At 44.2% G+C, this 17,988-nt stretch overlaps 1 protein-coding gene across 5 annotated transcripts in view; it reads right to left on the bottom strand.

Annotated features, from left to right (window-relative positions):
- The window catches only part of RASAL2 (RAS protein activator like 2), a 203,366-nt gene that overhangs the window by 161,066 nt on the left and 24,312 nt on the right, over nucleotides 1-17,988 (bottom strand). For 4 of the 5 annotated variants that reach the window (XM_030572633.1, XM_030572634.1, XM_030572635.1 and 1 more), the window contains exon 2: nucleotides 4,870-4,997. In XM_030572633.1, coding sequence (XP_030428493.1) covers nucleotides 4,870-4,997 — 128 coding nt within the window. Of the gene's footprint in view, nucleotides 1-4,869; nucleotides 4,998-5,857; nucleotides 5,887-17,988 lie in introns of those variants that run through there. The other variant, XM_030572637.1, reaches the window with a different exon arrangement.

Genomic DNA, 17,988 nt, shown 5'->3' with positions numbered 1-17,988 from the left:
TCATGGAGCTTGAATCTGTATAGTCTTTCCAGGATAACCCAGGGAGGGGATGCCTGAGAGAGGCAACAGTGAGGGAAAGGGTTTACTTTCCATGTGTTAAGATCCAAGGGGGTTTGGGTCTTGGGGTCTCAAGGGAAGAGTTTGGGGAGTCAGAAAGTGTCCCAAAACACTATATTTTTGGGTGGTGGCAGCTCTATCATTTCTAAGCTAGTAATTAGGCTTAGAGGGGTTCATGCAGGTACCCCATCTTTTGGACGCTAAGGTTCAGAGTGGGGATACTACCTTGACACATGCCTTCAAAGATTTCTGCCTTCCATTTCCAGCCAGGCATCCACCAGCACTGGGGAGCTATTACACCAGGGGGCTCAGCAGGAGCAGTGGAGTCCCGGGGCTCTCCATGGAGACCATCCAACTGGGCAGCACACTGGGGCCGGTAAGGGCCACTGCAGCAGGTGGTGGCAGCAGGCTGGGCAGGGCTGTTGCCAGTGCCCAGCAGCAGGGAGTTGGTCTGGGAGGGAAAACCAGCAGATCCATCCCCACCATCCCTGAACCAGCAGCAGGTGCTGGGCTATGCAGGGGCTTCAGCCACCATGGAGCCTGGCCAGAGGTGGCTCAGTGGGGAGGATGCTCCCTGCAGGAGGAACAGCACCATATATGGCTGCTGCCTTGGGCACAAAGCCTAGGGGTTGGAGCAGCCCCATGCGCCTGGGGGACAGGGCCTGGGCTGAGCAGGGTGGTGGAGGGGCGAAGATGGCTCTGCTCTGGAGCCTGTGAATTTGGGGCAGGAATGGGCTTATCTGAGGGACAGAGAGGTTCACCTGTGTTGGCGTTGTGCAGGATTCCAGGTGGCTTTGGCACACACAGGACTTGGCTTTTCCTGGGTAGTGTCCCGTGCAGGAGGGTCTTGAACTTTTCCAGGGCACCGGACCAGCCAGAGGCTGCGGGGGAGCAAGGAGCCCACAAGGCAGGCTGCAGGTATGTTGAGTGCTCCCGCCAGGGCTGATTCTCTGCACAATGCTGGGAGCTGGACGTGCCCCGCCGGGAAAGGGAGGGAAGGGGGAATTAGGGAGGAGCAGCGGGCCTCAGGGGCAAAGCAGGAGGAAACCGGGAGAGGGGGAGCATGCAAAGGGACAATGGGGTGGGCAGCAGAGGCAACGTATAGGGCAGTTGGGTGCCCCCCCAAACTAGCAACAGTTACACCTTGACTCTGCTCATTGTCCCCCTTCATCCTTGAAAAAGGAAGGCAAAGAACCTGGAATCTGAGGGAAGAAGCTTCAGAAAGAATCTTGCGCAATGTAAAATGCTCTTCATCCTTGCCTAGTCTACTTCTAATCCAAAAGAAAACAACAGATTCTACCCAGACAACAGTCACATTACAGACAGCAAACCTCAGAAGAACTGCAACCCTGCTGGTGAGACTGGCACTTACTTGTCACATGATCCCACGTTTATGTCCTCCCTCATGGGAGTCCTGTGTGATTATCCATCTGCAGCCACTCCTCAGAAGCACTAAACTATTCCATTACCCCTTAAATTAAACTCTGTTTCTTTGGCCTTTATGAGAATAGCCCTATACTATGGTATCTTAAAAACATGCTTTCACAGCTCTTTCCTTACATAAAAGTTTTACCGAGATGATGGAAAGATCCACATTGTCCCCAAACAACAGAGTGGAAATCAGATCTAGTATATGTTTCCATTGTGGAAAAAAACCTTAACTTTTTAAGTGAAGCAGCCTAGACCTGTTCTACTGGTCTTGGAAGATGCTGCAAGGCATTATCACAACATAAAAGTGCCTCTGAAATCTTACAGTAGGTCCACATCTCACAGGCTAGTGATTCCTCACTTCATGGAGGAGCCCGTGGGCTTGTGTCCCCCTCCTCCTCAGACTTATTCTCTTTCTACTTGCTTTCTGGGTTTTGATCTCTTTTCCTTAGTGCTGTCTCCTCTTCTGCCTTGTCAATTTTAATTCCATACAAGTTCACAAAAGTGTTAAGTTTTTATTGTTAGCCTACACTCCAACAAGGTGATGCTGGCATAATTTATTTTTGTCTAAGTAACTGAAGATACATTGGACCCAACTGCATCGTGAAATATATGCACACAGTGAATTCTTGGCATAGTCTCTGTTCAGTCAAATCAATATATGTACTTGTGTAGTGTTTCTGGAAAAAAAATACTTGTAAGCAGTTTTTCCAATGTCTTATTACATGTTTCTATTCATTTCCCCAAGCATACTGAAATAGGTCTACACATTTCATTCAGAACACTCCTTGTGTTGAAACGAAGTGCAGGTAAGTCCAGTGTGACAGGTGAAACAGTTAAGGTTTATTTTACTTCCCTAATTGTATTCTGCATGCACTGGTTCCCCCTCTCCTGGATATAAAACGTTACATTCAGTGAACATCATACTAGTATGAGCCTTTCCAATTTAACCCAAAGTCTCTTACTTTAGTGGATCAAAATCTAAAAAAAAATAGATGTTGAACACTTTCACCACCTTTCATCTTTGCTACCATAACCCCTCTCTCTCTTTCGCACTGATTGCCTCATCCCCGTCTGACCTAGGCAAAAAGATGTCTCCCAGATCATCTTCCTCCGATGCTACTCTGAACATGTTTTCCCCACTTCGTCATTCCCTTCACTAGCTTCCACTTTCCTTCTGTATCAAGTTCAAGCTACTCACCTATACTTTCAGGGCTCTACACAGTTCTGGTCCCACTTGCAATGTTTTCTTTAAATCTCCTCCTACATCCCACATGATCCACCCAAGCTTGTCTCCTGACTTCTCCTTTTTCATCTTAGTTCACTCCCATCTCTAGACCTTTTATTCTGGCAGGAATAACCTGCCGATTAAAATTCTCCAAGTGGATTTTTTCTTTCCGTCCTCTATAAACACAACCGAGATTAACCTACTGCAAAAAGCATTCAAGATATAAAACCACTTTGTGCTTATGCTGTTTTGTATTAGTCTGTTTTATCAGCTCTTTGTTTCTTCACCTTAAGATTGCACAAGAGAATTTCTTGTAAATACTTGTGCTTTTATAAGTGCAGAGAAACACACCCTCATGTGTACAGATTTAGAGGTCTTCTATTTTTATTATGTGCAACTGAAGGTTCCAGTAGGATTTTCTCTTCTTTCTCCATTTCGAGTAGTTACAATTACTTTAAAAAAATCAAAATAGCAAATTTGAGTCTGTAGACTGTAGCTTCTAAAACAAGTCAGCTGCTTAGTGTATGGAGTCACACCTGTACCACAGGCAGTGTCTACTTGGCTCAATTTGGATGAAACGATGAGTAATTTCTCAAGGCAATACTCCTGGCAGGCTTCTCCGAGACCACACTGTGAAGGTTAACTTTCCTGCTGGATTCCTTTGTTTGTAACTGGTATATTTAATACCCGTTTTGTATGCCCACATACAGAATCTTCAATTTCTAACACAACCGGCAGAACAGGAAAGCATTTAAATATTACTCATTAACTTAATACACTAGTGATAGTACACACTAATATAACCCTCCCACGATTTTATTTCTAGCCAAGAGATTCATCTTACTCATATCCTTGCAAAACCTTCCTAACTGACCTTTGTAACTGAAACAAATACCCAATTATTATGTGATTAGTATTCAAAAACAGCCTTCAGATAGTTATTTGTGATTTAACCTAGTGTGTTCCAATTTACATTTTATGAGGTATGTTTCTCTTATGCAGAGTGTAACTGGGATTAGTATATGGATAGTACTAGTTCCTCCATGCCCATGATTTTCTTTAGTGACTTAAACATGGAAATTCCTATCTCACTGCCGGATCTATGGAATCCTGGGCCTTAAAACCATTTTAGGCCACTTTTTAAGAGGTTCCTACAGCTCCTTCTGAGAACTGTATGGTTGGTTTCATGGTAAGTAGAGGAGACTAGCTTTACAGGCAGAAGGGTACAAAAGCAGTCTGAACAAAATCTTTAAAACTAGCACCTTTGTAATAGGGTTTCCTCTAATGTTTGACATACAGACTACATGACAGTGTGGTGTAGGGTAAAGGTTCTATCAGCTTGTGGCTGGAACAATGCGAGTGAAGTATGCAGCTATCCCTGAATCATACTGAGATAGCCTTTATACCAAATCACCATACCATGTATCCCACCGACACAAATAATGAATTTACAGCTACAGCAAAGAAGGCTGTAACAGCTTTGAGCATCCTTTGCCAGTGACACCTATCATTTGCCCAGTTTACCAAGAGAAAGGGGCAAACCCTATCTCAGCTTCCCTTTCCTCCCAGCTGACTATAGCAAAAATGACAACATAATATGAAGTTTGCAGACAGCATCTTCTCTTCTCAGTATACTTCTACTCTGATATAATGCGACCTGATATAACACAGGTTTGCATATAGCGTGGTAACCCCAGGGGTCTGGTGGCGTTTTAAAGGACCCAGGGCTTTGGCTGCTGCGGGGAGCCCCAGGCCCTTTAAATCACCGCTGGAGCCCTGCCGCTGCTATCCGGGAGCTGCGTCAGTGAGGCTTGGCCGGCGATTTAATGGGGCCCAGGGCTCCGGCTGCTGCGGGGAGCCCCGGGTCCTTTAAATCACCACTGGAGCGCTGCTGCCGCTACCCCGATATAATGGGGTTTCACCTATAATGCGGTAGGGATTTTTGGCTTCCGAGGACCGCGTTATATCGGGGTACAGATGTACATTTGAGACAATTCTCTATCTCCTACCACCACTAATACTATTTTAGCTTCCCCTGAGCGATACTCCCAACTACAGCCATGACCCCCTTAATTAGAGAGGAAGAGAAACGCTCTCTGGCTGTCTGACAAATACATTCAAAAGGAGAAATCCCTTTGGCATTGGCAGCGTCTCACCTCCTTCTCCCTGTTGAGCAGCACCAGCTGACTGTCCGTCAGGATGCAATATTTTCTCTCCCATGTTGTAGTTTCAGTGTAGGGTGACTGGCCGCAGGACAGTCTGTGGGTAGGTGGCCCTTTCACATCTGTGAAAGAATAAAATGGAATCATTAGAGAGCTTAATTAGCCATCTTCTTGTGCTTTTGAGTCTCTGTAGATAGAAACAGTCTAAAACTGCAAATTGTATTTAAAAAGAGTGCATGTTTCAGTATATTAAACAGTCCACTCTTCTTCTGCAAGTCAGCTGTGTGGAACTTTGTATAGGTCACAGTACAAATATTAACACGTTTATTTTTATTTATAATAGATCTGTAACAATTCAAAAGCACCTGAGGCACCTCTAAGTGACTGTGCTAAGAACTATAAAAAACTGGAACAAAAAGTAAAACCAGCAGCTTCCATACTCAATCCCCTTGTCCCTCAAACATCAGCCCTTATCACCTCTCCCTCCTTAAAAGCCTGAGTAAACACACAGGCCGTAAGCCTTGCCTTGAAAGTTAATAAATGCAGGCTATTTCTGACTATGGCGGATGTAGATTCCAAAGCAGAGTGCTCTTCACTGAGCATGTCCTGCCAGCAGTGCTTTCTCTAATACTGAGACGCTTCCCTTCCAAAATGAGGTGTGGGGGATGTCACTCTTCATTATAAAGATTGTAAAGACAGACACAAAAGTCTGCCCAAGTTTGCCCTAAGTCATACAGTGACTCAATAGCAGAATTAGGAATAGAATTCAAACCTGCCTGGTTCCCAGAGTTGAGAGGCAAGGTGGTCTAGTGGGCTGAGCACATTTATTTTTAAAACTTGTTTTGTTTCCCATTAAAATTATATGCACTAACTACCGATGCATTGTGCATCTTATCACCAACAAGCTTTCTCCAAGACTGGGGAAGATATCACACCTATTGTCTTGACTAAAACATGTGCGTCTATGTCACAAAACATACACCATACATGGCAGTCTCCACTCAGGAGCAGCCAAGTCCAGAACAGCAGGAGGTGCTGCACATCAGGAATGATGTGACTTGATGGAGCTATTGCTGGCTTGGTATTCTAGAGGAAACAGGTAAGGATTAAGATACACTGTTAAAAGATTTGTGGGAACCCCTCAGTTGAAATAGTGGTAGTAAATGTCAAGACTGCTGTTCAAGTCTCAAGAATATACAGCCTTGGGTACCCCAATTTATCAAAATGTAGGAAACATACATGCAAAGAACCTCTTTACACATTTCTAGGTGTCAGACATGTTGGCTTTTTTGTAACATTAAATTTTGTTGCTATACATTTAAGTTTTACACTGGTTTACCTCTGCTGAGATCTGAATGATTCCTAATGCTCCTCTCCTTTCAGTAACAACCCACAATTAAAACTGACTTGTTCAGAGCTAAAATATGTTAAAGTTGTTAGACTTTTGTATCTTCCCCGCTAGAGGCCAGCAAATCCTCAGACACTGCAGCATTCAATCAACCTTAGGAGGAAAGTAGAGTATAAGCCAAGACTGTAGTGTTAGAATTAAATATTTAGCCCTCAAAGATGCAGTCCATATCAGAAGCTGTACACACTCTGAATTTCTATATGTTAGTAAAAGCATTATATGCATGTGAGAAGAGTTAATATTTGTATAAAATTTTCAAATAAGTAACTATAATCTTATAGCTCTAAATGTTCTGAATCTGCCAGCTTGAAAACATTAACTCTTCCTTGAGACAAGTTTCAGGGCACAGATAAAGACCATTACAGTAGGATTTTTCTGACCATTCAGAAAACATGTACATTTTCTTTAGGGAATATTTCATGAAATGATTGGCACTGAATATGCCAATAAATTCATGTCTATGTGCTACACTGCCTGACTCTTGCAACATAGGCTTGATTTACAATAGTTTAGAGCAATGCTGAAGCAAAATTAATTTCTGTGTATTTCAACATTCTTCCTGTTTAGGAGACTCAGTTAAATGAGACGCTCTCTAGCATCGGGAAACATGATCTGACCACCGTAGACTATCCTAATATTGAGGAGCACATACACAGCTCAGTCTAAAAAAATAGAACATTACACCTCCAGATGGATGGAGATTATATATATATATATTTGCCATTGACAAATTAAGGTTTGTGAAACAAAGAATTTTACTTGATGTGGTTGTATCAAGTGTGCACACAAAAACCCCTTACTTGTTTTTAACTTAGACAATCACTAAAAAACCGAAACCACGTTACTCAGACTTATTTTTGGTGTAGAAGTTAAATGTGAGTTGCAAAATGCAAAATCTTTTGCATTATAATTTCCACTAAACGTAGGCTTCACCAGTATAGCATCCAATATTTCTACGCTCAGCCGATACGATTTATAGACTAGAATAACATCTTCCACAGCACTAACAACTACAGTACTTAACTGAGCATGAGGCAGAGTGGGCCAGCCACAGTTATGCTGTCAAGTGGGTTAGCTACGTCAGAACAACTTTCCACACCAACTGCTGGCAACGTAATATGCCATCTTGGTATAAGGAGCTGCCAATAGCCAACAGGGAATGTACATCAGTGAAGAGCAATGAATGTCAACACACAGCTCTGTCATCTCTTAATTCTGACTGTACAACAGTACCTGCAGTAAAACAGTGGAGAGTGACTGAAAGTACATTTTTTGCAACTTTGGATGCCACAGTTTGGATGTCCACTTTCTAGGAACCAGCAGAAAGCCTGTCGTCCAGACCCATGGGAAACTAAATGCAAATTACACAGAGAATGCATCATGATAAAATGATATTTCTTGGTACTAATTTGTATACTGTACCCAGAATGGCCTCTGTTTCTGTGGCAAGCAAAATCCCTATCCAACTTACTCATTTTTAGTGGGTCTTCCAAGGTGGCTGATCTCTCCAGAGCTTGGGCCATAGCTTGGCTGCGAGGTATTTTACTAGTTTAGACTACAGACTATTTGGGACTTAAGTGTTTTCAAAGACCACGCAAATCTATGACAGTGCACTAGCAGCGTCATAAAGATGCACAGTGGTTCATAAACTCTGAGGCTCTGTTTTCTTGTATTCCTCATCTACACCTTTATCTTACATTTCAACTTCAAGAGGTTGAGTAGTACTGAATAATGGGGACCAAAAGGATTTCAGTACATAAAAATCAACCTCTCAAGTTAGCAACCATAGGAGTAAATTGCCACCTGGTGTTTGAAGAATTGTGGAAAATCAGATAACAAAATTGGGATTTCTCACTAACTATAATGTTGCACACCTTCTCCTGGGGAGAGATTCAAAGCTGGGGCTGATTCATTTCTCAGTGTGGGGCCATTTTGTGAAGGAGTCAGCTCATATAAGAAAGCATAACAACATTTGGAAGGCCAAAGTCTCTCCTGAAGGTAATTTATTCAAGAATGCAGTTGTGTAGCTTTGCTAAGCATTTGGACCTGAAGTAAATACGAAACATGGAATAGAAAGACATCTGGAAAACTGACCCCTATTCTAAATCCTGCACATGTTATGCAGAGTATCAACGTGTTAAGCTGAGCATTGATGAGAGATTTTCCTCCTGCAGTCTGATGCAATCCATTCCATTCTGCATTCTTACAATTAGGCATTCAAAAAAATAGATCAGTTGGCCTACTCACAGGATCAAAGATCAGGCCCTATGACCCTTCAAATGCTAATACCAGTTGAGTAACAAGGTTAAAAAAACAGAACTCCTTTTTCTGTACATACTCCACTGCTAAACTGAGGAGAGCATCACTGCAAGCTTGTCATATAACCTGACCTACCAGATCAACAACTGCATTGTTCTTTTTTCCGTGGCTTTAGAAATTCCATTCAGCATGTCTATAAATATCCACAAAGCGTCCTTCTATTCAGCCGGATGGCAACTCATACATTATCATTCTCAAACCAGAAGGCACCTATGAATGTGAACAATGGATTTACCATGACAGAGCAAACAAAGGGGTATGATTTAGTGTAGAGAGCAGAGGAAGGGAGAGAAAAAGCCAGTGTCCAAGTTGGTCCCTCCAGAAAGAGGTGCGAGGCTTTGTGAGAGCTGAAGGGTGCTTTCGTAGTTTTTTTGGGATGGGGTACCTGTAGTATAAGTGGGTGCATTTCTGCATCGTTCCATTATGAGCATGCAGCATTTTAAAAATATTACTCAAACAGCATTCAAAACAGGAGAAGTCTAGCAAATTTCCCAAAGCCAGTCCTCAGTATTATATAACTAGAGAATGATTTCCAGAAGTTAACACATGTCCCAATGTCGTTTGGTCTCAATGTGCCCTTTTGTTGCAGTAACAAGAGAGCATCTCCTCTCCCTTCACAATGCCAGCAAAAATATGTAGTGTTATGCAAATAAGAGGAGATATTTTTAGTATTTAAAAGGGGGTGACTGTCCTAACATAAAAAATTCTCAGATTGAGGAATTCTGCATTAAAACCATGTGCAATTTTAATGCGCATTAAGTCAGCCCAAAATAGACAAAAGTATGCACATATCCTGACCCAAGGTCATCTCTCTGTCTCTGATTACCAAAGGGAAAATCAGGACATTACTTCAGACACTGGAGTTTATTTGTTTTGAAAGTCACATTATTCTTGATTACACCCATTTAAAAAAAAAATCTTTGCTTCCCTAGTTCTGAATTTAAACAAACAGCAAACAAAACCCCATACTTTGGTTCTAGGTTCGTACACATCCAAGATTAAAGGGTGAGAGAGCAGCTTAAACTGGAGTGGGACCTAAAGCATAATTTAGAAATGTTTACAAAGCCCTGAGATATTTGAGTATTTCTGTTTCAATGCTGATCAAATTAATAGCAAACATTTTTTTAAATTACTAAGTAGTTCTCAACCTGTTGGGGAAAGGCTTGATTTTTTTGTTATTAAAAAAATACCAATATCTCAGCAGCAAAAACAAGCCCTCCTCTGAGTTGTCAAAGAAAGCTCATTCTTACAATACGCTCGCTCTTAGGTTAAAATCCTGGCCTCACTGAAGTCGAAGTCAATGCCAAAACTCTCACTAATTTCAATGGGGCCAGGTTTTCACCCCTAATGTTTCTGATACAGCTGGTTCGCAATTCCTTCATAACTAAAGTAACAGCAAAGTGAGCCCACAGGGAGGTTATTTTTTATATATAACTAGTGGGAGCACTAACACACCTTTTGACAACAGGTTCATTAAAATGGTGTCAGTGTTTTCATAATATTTGATATGCTTACCATGGCGACAGACGTCTCAGAGGGCTTTGGGTAAATGCTGTCAGCGGAGAGCCTGTCAGCACCCCCTACTCTTACAAATATGTAGAGGCAAAGCAGTTCAGTTAAAATAAGCATCAACCTGAACCTTCACCCTGCCTTTGACCTGAAACTGATACTTCAAGCCTGGGTAGTGCAGTGAAGTCCCACAAGGACTAGGCTCTAATGCACAGAAACCTTTATAGGACTGAATCCAAAACTTGGAAAGTGATTAAGCTAATGATATAAAAGTAAAGAAATGAAGGAAGTAGAGGGAAAATATGTTTGTATGTCATTGCATTTCATTCCTTTGCCCCACATAAGCAGCTTAAGCTTCTACTAAGATAGCATTGCTTTAAAAGCAGCCACTAAATGTGACACACAAACAGCAATACCTAGAAAACAGGTAGTTATGCTGTATTTAACCATCTCATGCAGCCACACAACTTTTAGATGAAGAGCTGCAGAGATCTACTATGCTGGAGGAGTACAGGGTTGAAAAATTTAGAGACAACTAGATCTGCGTGCTTTAAGCAGGAAAGCAATCACAGGTGTCCAGACAGGTGTGGCACAGTTAAAAGATGAGTGAACAAGTTCTGGAGTACAGAAGTCTTAAGGAGCACAGGCTCTGACAGGACATTAGGAAAAGCACAGCGAAGAATATACTATCATGTGTTCACATGGCTCTACCTTGCATTTATCATTTCTCAAATTCCCAAATCCCGATTAAAAAAGATGTCACATTTCTCAAGATAAGCAAGATTGAGGTAGAAGAAAGTATTCCAAGGAAAAGTTAGGGTGCTCCATTAAGTGGTTTTGGGGAATCAATAGATGGCAAACTTCTCCAAGTCAGTACAGACACTTAAAAGATGTCCCAGAATGGCACTGGGGCTACTATAGGGCTGCAGATGCAGTCTGAGGAGAAGTAAAATCTAGCCCATTTGTGGTAATTAAAGACATGATTGATAAACTACACCAAAGTAGAACTGCTAACCCTGGTGTTTTCGTTACCTTACAATTTGACCCTATCAAGGATTCCACTTGCAGATAACATTCACACAGCAGTTTAGGATGAGAAATGGTGTGTCCATGATTCAATCAAGAGGCAGCTGAATTTGAATAGTAGGTGAAAAGATCCATGTGGATTATGCATTATTTTAAATGCGTAAAGCATGTGGGGATCCTTTGGGATGAAGGTACTCCGTTTACATAGGATATTATTACAGAGATGAGTGTCCAGCACTAATTCCTTCTGTTATATTTAGTACCTGCATCCAACAAACATGAACATGCACACAACTCCATTTGAACTGAATTTAGTCATTTTCTTCTGGCAGCTGCTGGTGCAGATACATGCCTAGATACTTGCATAGAAATGTGACACTGAGGGTGGGAGATTGAAAAGATGACTGCTTTGTCAGGCCATCAGCATTTGTGATCTGTTAGGCCTTCTTACTCCAACTGCTTGCAACCAAGACTACCTGAAAAATCCATTTTCCACTGAACAAAGCTGATGATCATAATGATCCCTTCTGACCTTAAAGTCTATGATTCTCTGAAAATGTTGTATTCTAATGCCATCAATTATTAAGAAGCGGGTAGCACCTACAGTCAGTAGCATAGATAGGGGGGTGCAGGGGAAGCAGTTGCTTACCCTCAGCACATTTACCAAAAGCGGCGCCTGCCAGGCCGGCACTGGGGGCAGCAAGGCCAGAGGAGCCATAGGAGAGGGGGGCGGCAAGCGCATTCGAAGGAGGGGATCGGCTCCTCGGCCAATCGCACCCCATGCTCAGCGCAGCCCCAACATCGCCACAGCCACTATTAGCAGACCCCGGCCGCGCTGTGGGATCGCACACAGCTCCCCGGCCGCTGGAGAGCAGCTGAGCGGGAGAGGTGCGGGGCTCCCTGCCGACGGCGGGACATGTCACATGTGCCTGGGGCGGGGCGGAAGGCTCCGCGGGGAGAGCAGCATGCTCAGCCGGTGCGCTGTGTGCGATCCCGCAGAACAGCTGGGGCCTGCTAATGGTGGTTGTGGCAATGCTGGGGCTGCGCTGAGTGTGGGGCGCGATGGATGAGGAGTCAGTCCCCTCGCTCCTCCAGCCATGCCTGCCGTCCCGCTCCTCCAGCTGTGCTGCCCCCAGCGCCGGCCCAGCAGGCGGCGCTTTTGGAAAATGTGCTGACGGGAAGTTTATGGGTTTGGGGGACCCCAACCGGCTCCTCACCCCTGTCTGCCAGCTGCCCCGCCTGGGACAAGTCTTGCCCTCAGAGCCCCTCTCCGCCACGTGTCTCCAATGGGTGGCCCACACCCCCGGGCTGCGCTGCCGCCAGACTCACCACGCTGCCTCCTGGGCTGCAGCGGCCTCTGCTCTGCACTGCAGCGCTCCCGGCCCCAGCCAGCCATGGCCCGTGTGCCCAGGCTGCTGCACAGGGGCATCTCCTCCCCAGGCCTGAACTGGAATCCAATGGGGCAGTGAGGGGTCGGGACTGGGGGTAGGGATTTGGGGAGGGATCCAATGGGGGAAGGAGGGGACAGAGTTGTGGCCACAGGAGGAGCCAAGGGGGAAGCGGCCAGAGGAGGAGCCAAGAGGGGGGTGCCTTTTTTCGGTTTGCTCCCCCTACACTTAGAACCTGGCTACGCCACTGCCTACAATTAATGGCTTGACCTTGCCCTGGTCCCATTGGGGCTGGAATCCAACGCTAATCCTCTACGGCTTCCTTAATCGCCTCGTGCATTGGGCAATCCTGCAATGGTAAACTATTAGCTGATCACTTGCATTTTCTTGGACTTCAGATGACCAGGGACAGATCCATGTACAAAGTAACGACGCATGGTCTAAAATATTGATTTTTTCCCCCCACTTAGGACTGTACCAGACAAGAAGGAATCCATGTGAGTCACTGTGACAGGGTCCAGACATCCCAAACAGAAGGTTTAACTGCTTATTTTTTGGGAGGATTAAAACAATTGATTGCATAACGTTATTTTACTGTAAATAAAGATCTTTTATGACAGCTTGTAATGCACTGAACTTCGCAGTCATTCTGAGATACATGTACACGTTATGGTTATGAATGTATGTGTATATATATGTTTGTGATTGTAGTGCAATTTCAGCATCACCTCACAACTGCGCAGTGGTGCCATAAGGCAGGGAGGGCAGATGAAATGGACTTTAAGCACCTAGCCATTGTACAAGCCCAGGAAAAAACTATGAGGAAACATCAAAGAAAATGGGAACATGTTTGTAACCGAAAAGCAAATCCCAGTCTTCGGAAACTAAGAAAGGCTGGAGTTTTCCCCACTTTGAATATCTCTAGTGGCTGAAGAAAACTTCAAACCCTTTTTAAAATGGAAGGGGTTTGAACTGAACATCACCCAGAACCTGGGGGGACAATCTCAGGGCTATTTGGGAATGCTGGATCCATCCTAGAGCTAAGGGGTACGTTGGGAATCTGTTTTATGGTAATATGTAATTTACTAGAAAGGGGAATTTATCTAACAACAAAGTGTGAAGTCTGCAGTTGTAGATATGTTTATTTTCTGGGCAACATGCATATGTTTGCTTCCCTTACTATTTCATCTTTGAACCTGAGATTTGTCTATTAAATAAACTTTTTGTTTATTTTTATTCCAAGCAAGTCTCTCGTGTGCAAACTGTGTGAAGTGTATATGCCAAAGTGAACTGATAACCGGGGGATGGCTGGCTTCACCCTTTGGGGTGATGAACCAGAGGGGATCAGACAGACTGTTGCGTAATTCAGAAGTCAGAAAGAATGTATATGGGAAGACCCTGAACTTGGAAGGGCTGTTGGTGTCACCCTGCAGAGAGTTACTAGGCTGATGACAGCCAGGGTGAAACCATGTGCTGGTGGGCAGGCTGCTGGCGTCAGGGAACTGAAACACAGCTGCACAGTACAAAGGGCCCCAAAAATACACCAGGCAGGTAGTGACAGAACCCTTTACTGGCATGGGTGGACCCCAAAACATCACAGACATGACCGGTCAGGAGCCAGAGCTTCCCTGACTCTAGTTCCTGTGTGAGAGACAGACAGACAGACAGACAGACACACACACACGTTTCTCACTGTGGAGGATGGGGGCCACATGGCCAGCTGAACACCATACTGCTCAGGGAAGATCTATACTTGTTTCCACTCAGTATTTCCATTTCAGTCATCAATTCCACACTGAGATCCAGACAAATATTTGATGACCAAACATTCCTTTTAATTTTCCTGTATACTTACATGAATTTGTCTTTACAACATTTTTGAAATTTGCAGGTTATTGCTTGTATTTTTCACCTGACCTAGGTTTAAGAGCCAGCAGCCTAATAAGATCACTCACTCTCTGTTTTTGGGTAGAAGCTTGTAGTGGGAAAGCTACATTCAGAAGGTAGTTTGTAAAAGGCTACCTTACTTATTTCTTCTGAGGATTCTGGGAAACCAATAAACTGAAGCAGATGCTGCAGCCTGTTTTCTAGGTAATGCATCTCCTACTTGATCTTAATCTCCAAACTGTGGTTTGAAGCTCTTCTGTCCTCTATTAGAAATGAGGAATCTTGGTATCTGTACTAGTGATGGCCAATTTTAGGAGAGTCACAGTGGCTACCAACAAGTCTTCTTTCATATGGCTTGGGTAGGTAGCAATGATTATAAATTTATATCTAGATTTGTTGCAGCAGTGAGCTGGTGAATGTCCTTCAGGCCCCGGCCAAAGGGGACATTCAGATATGATGTGCTTCATCATTTGTGCCTGGTGACCAATCACTTACAGGTGTTTGCCTCATTTTCCATTTAAAGAGGGTTTATCCACATCTCCCATGAGCTGTCCTGACGTGATTCAATCTGCACCAGTCTTTTTACAACAGTTGGAAAGCCTGAATGCTTACAAGGAAATCTGCTATGCAGTTAGCTGTCTTCTCCATCTCTCTCAACACAGAAGCAGTCTGGTCTCAGCACAGGAAAAGTAGGGAACTCCCTCTGGAGTTTTAGGAAACAAGATTAAAGTTTGTGAAAATTCCTAAAGTTTTCTGGTAGATATTTTCTACATACAAAATTTAAGATGATCCAGTGAGGTGATGGGTTGACGTACATAGCAGTCACTTTCATGCATATGAAGTTGCTCCAGTCCCACCAGGAGCTCCTTCACAATTAAAGATGGAAAACAAAAACAAACCTGTAAATAATTAAGTACAGGCCTGCTCCCTCTCAGCAATGAGATCAGCAAAGACAGCAGGCAGCTCTTTCCTGATGTTGCTGAAGCTACTCTCTAAGTTTTTTCTTTAAATGGGAAACGCAGAACTGTTTCACAAGCACTAGAAAAACCCTTTCAAGGAAAAAGATAGATGAGTAACAGCCCTGTTAAAGTCAGGCGTGGTAAGTATACCTATTCAGCTGAGCTCCCAGATGTTTCTGCCAATTTACCTCAATGCTGATTTGCAACATTTGCATTATTCCCAGTTATGTCATTAGTCTCCCCTGAGAAGAGACTGACACTTGGGCAGCTGTTTTTGCAACCTTGTCAACTGTCCACTAGAAACTCGGCCAAATGCACCACTATCTTACTTATGACCTAAGCCATGTTAATATTCTAGATCTTCCAGTGGGGTAAACTAGTGTATTAACCTGCCTCAGCCTCTAATGTTTAGTATCGTTAGTTTTTGCCTAACAGTACTCAACCGCTTTAGAACAAACTGCATTAAGCTGCAAGGCACTGTTTACATTGCTAACACATACACAGGAGTAGCCTCACTGAGGTATTTTCTTCTGAAGGAAAGCCCTGGAGTTGTTCTAACAAAAGGAGACCCAAGTCTTAAGGCAGGGGTGGCCAACCTGAGTCTGAGAAGGAGCCAGAATTTACCAACGTACATTGCCAAAGAGCCACAGTAATACGTCAGCAGCCCCCATCAGCTCCTCCCCCCCACCCGCCACCGCTCCCAGTGCCTTCCAACCACCGGGAGCCCTGCAGATCAGCGCCTCCCACTCCCTCCCTGCACCTCCCGATCGAGAGACGAGTGGGAGGGGAGAGAGGAGAAAGGGTATTGCAGGCTCAGGGGAGGTGGTGGGAAAGGGTGGAGTGGGGGCAGTGCCTGTGGCAGAGCCAGGGGTTGAGCAGTCAGCAGCCGCCCGGCACATTGGAAAGCTGGTACCAGTAGCTCCAGCCCCGGACTCAGTGCCTATACAAGGAGACTCATACTAACTTCTAAGGAGCCGCAGACACAGGTCGGCGACCCATCTTAAGGGCTTAACATTAGCCTAACTGGCAGATGCTGAGTCTATCACATTGTTCTGCCAAGCTAGACAGCGGCCCTCATTTCAGCTCCACAGGCCAGGCAGGCCTAAGCAGTTAGAAGCAGAAGCAAAATTAAGGAGAGTTAAAGTTGGTCTAAGACAACTCAATCACCAGCCTGACAGCAGGATTTCGATTACTGCAGAGAAAGCTTCTCAGTTCACTGCTCAGCTCTCTTTAGCAAAGGTGAGGAAGCTCTTAATGGCAGTTTAAAGCTGGTCAATTAGCTTGAATGCTGCTGAGCTCTATAAGCTTCTTACACACTGCACAGCCTATTGCTAAACTAGAAAAGAGAAGCTGATCCTCATTTCTCTTGTCTGTCTTCCGGTGAGTTTCAAGTTGGCATGCAACAGTAATGAAAAACAAAATTAGAATCAGGAGAGGGAAAAAAGCTAATCTCTTTGTAAGCCCCTAAAATCCAGGGACTAATCAAAAGTTGCTTCACAGCCCAACATGTAGAACCCCAAAAAACATAACACAATTAAGACTGGAATCCTACAGAGCATGCAGGCATGTTTCAAATCCAGCACAACCTTCTGGTGCAGGTCTGCAAACAAGAGGCTCATTGTACGACTCTGTAAACCTCATGACATCATCAAAACACAAGCTCCCATTCCTATAACAGTTTGTGTTTCCAAGGATACTCAGAACTTAAAATAACTTGCAGTCACTCAAAGCCATTAGTATGACCCTGCCCACAATGCAAAGTGGATTCTCCTTCCCACCTCTTCAGCTGTCATCCTGTGCCAGATCACTGAGTTTTTACCTCTCCTTCACTCCCAAGTATTAAATGCACTCACTCCCACTTAGTTAAATTCCCACTAAGGCCACGTCCAGACTACCCGCCGTATCGGCGGGTTAAAATCAATTGCTCGGGGATCGATATATCGTGTCTAATCTAGACGCAATATATCGATCCCCGAGCGCGCTTATATCGATTCCGGAACTCCATCAACCTCAACGGAGTTCCGGAATCGACAGGGGGAGCCGCGAACATCGATCCCACGTGGTGTGGACGGGTGAGTAATCCGATCTTAGATATTCGACTTCAGCTACGTTATTCACGTAGCTGAAGTTGCGTATCTAAGATCGATTTCCCCCCCTAGTGTGGACCAGCCCTAAGTTTGCAATACACACTTGATTTCTCAAAAGCAGAGAGATTTTATTGAACTGAAGAAAGCATTATATGCCCTACTACACAGCCACCAAGTTCTGAGCATCTCCCTGAGGCCTGGTCTACACTACGCGTTTAAACCGATTTTAGCAGCGTTAAACTGATTTATATCGATATAAAGGGCTCTTTAAACCGGTTTCTGTACTCCTCCCTGACGAGAGGAGTAGCACTGAAATCGGTATTACCATCTCGGATTAGGGTTAGTGTGGCCACAAATAGACGGTATTGGCCTCCGGGCGGTATCCCACAGTGCACCATTGTGACTGCTCTGGACAGCAATCTGAACTCGGATGCACTAGCCAGGTAGACAGGAAAAGCCCCGCGAACTTTGAATTTCATTTCCTGTTTGCCCAGCGTGGAGCTCCGATCAGCACAGGTGGTGATGCAGTC

This window comes from Gopherus evgoodei, chromosome 8 (assembly GCF_007399415.2).
Source record: "Gopherus evgoodei ecotype Sinaloan lineage chromosome 8, rGopEvg1_v1.p, whole genome shotgun sequence".
Classification (NCBI taxonomy): Eukaryota; Metazoa; Chordata; order Testudines; family Testudinidae; genus Gopherus; species Gopherus evgoodei.
Note: the sequence above shows the minus strand (reverse complement) of the source record. Positions and strands in the feature narration are given on the sequence as shown.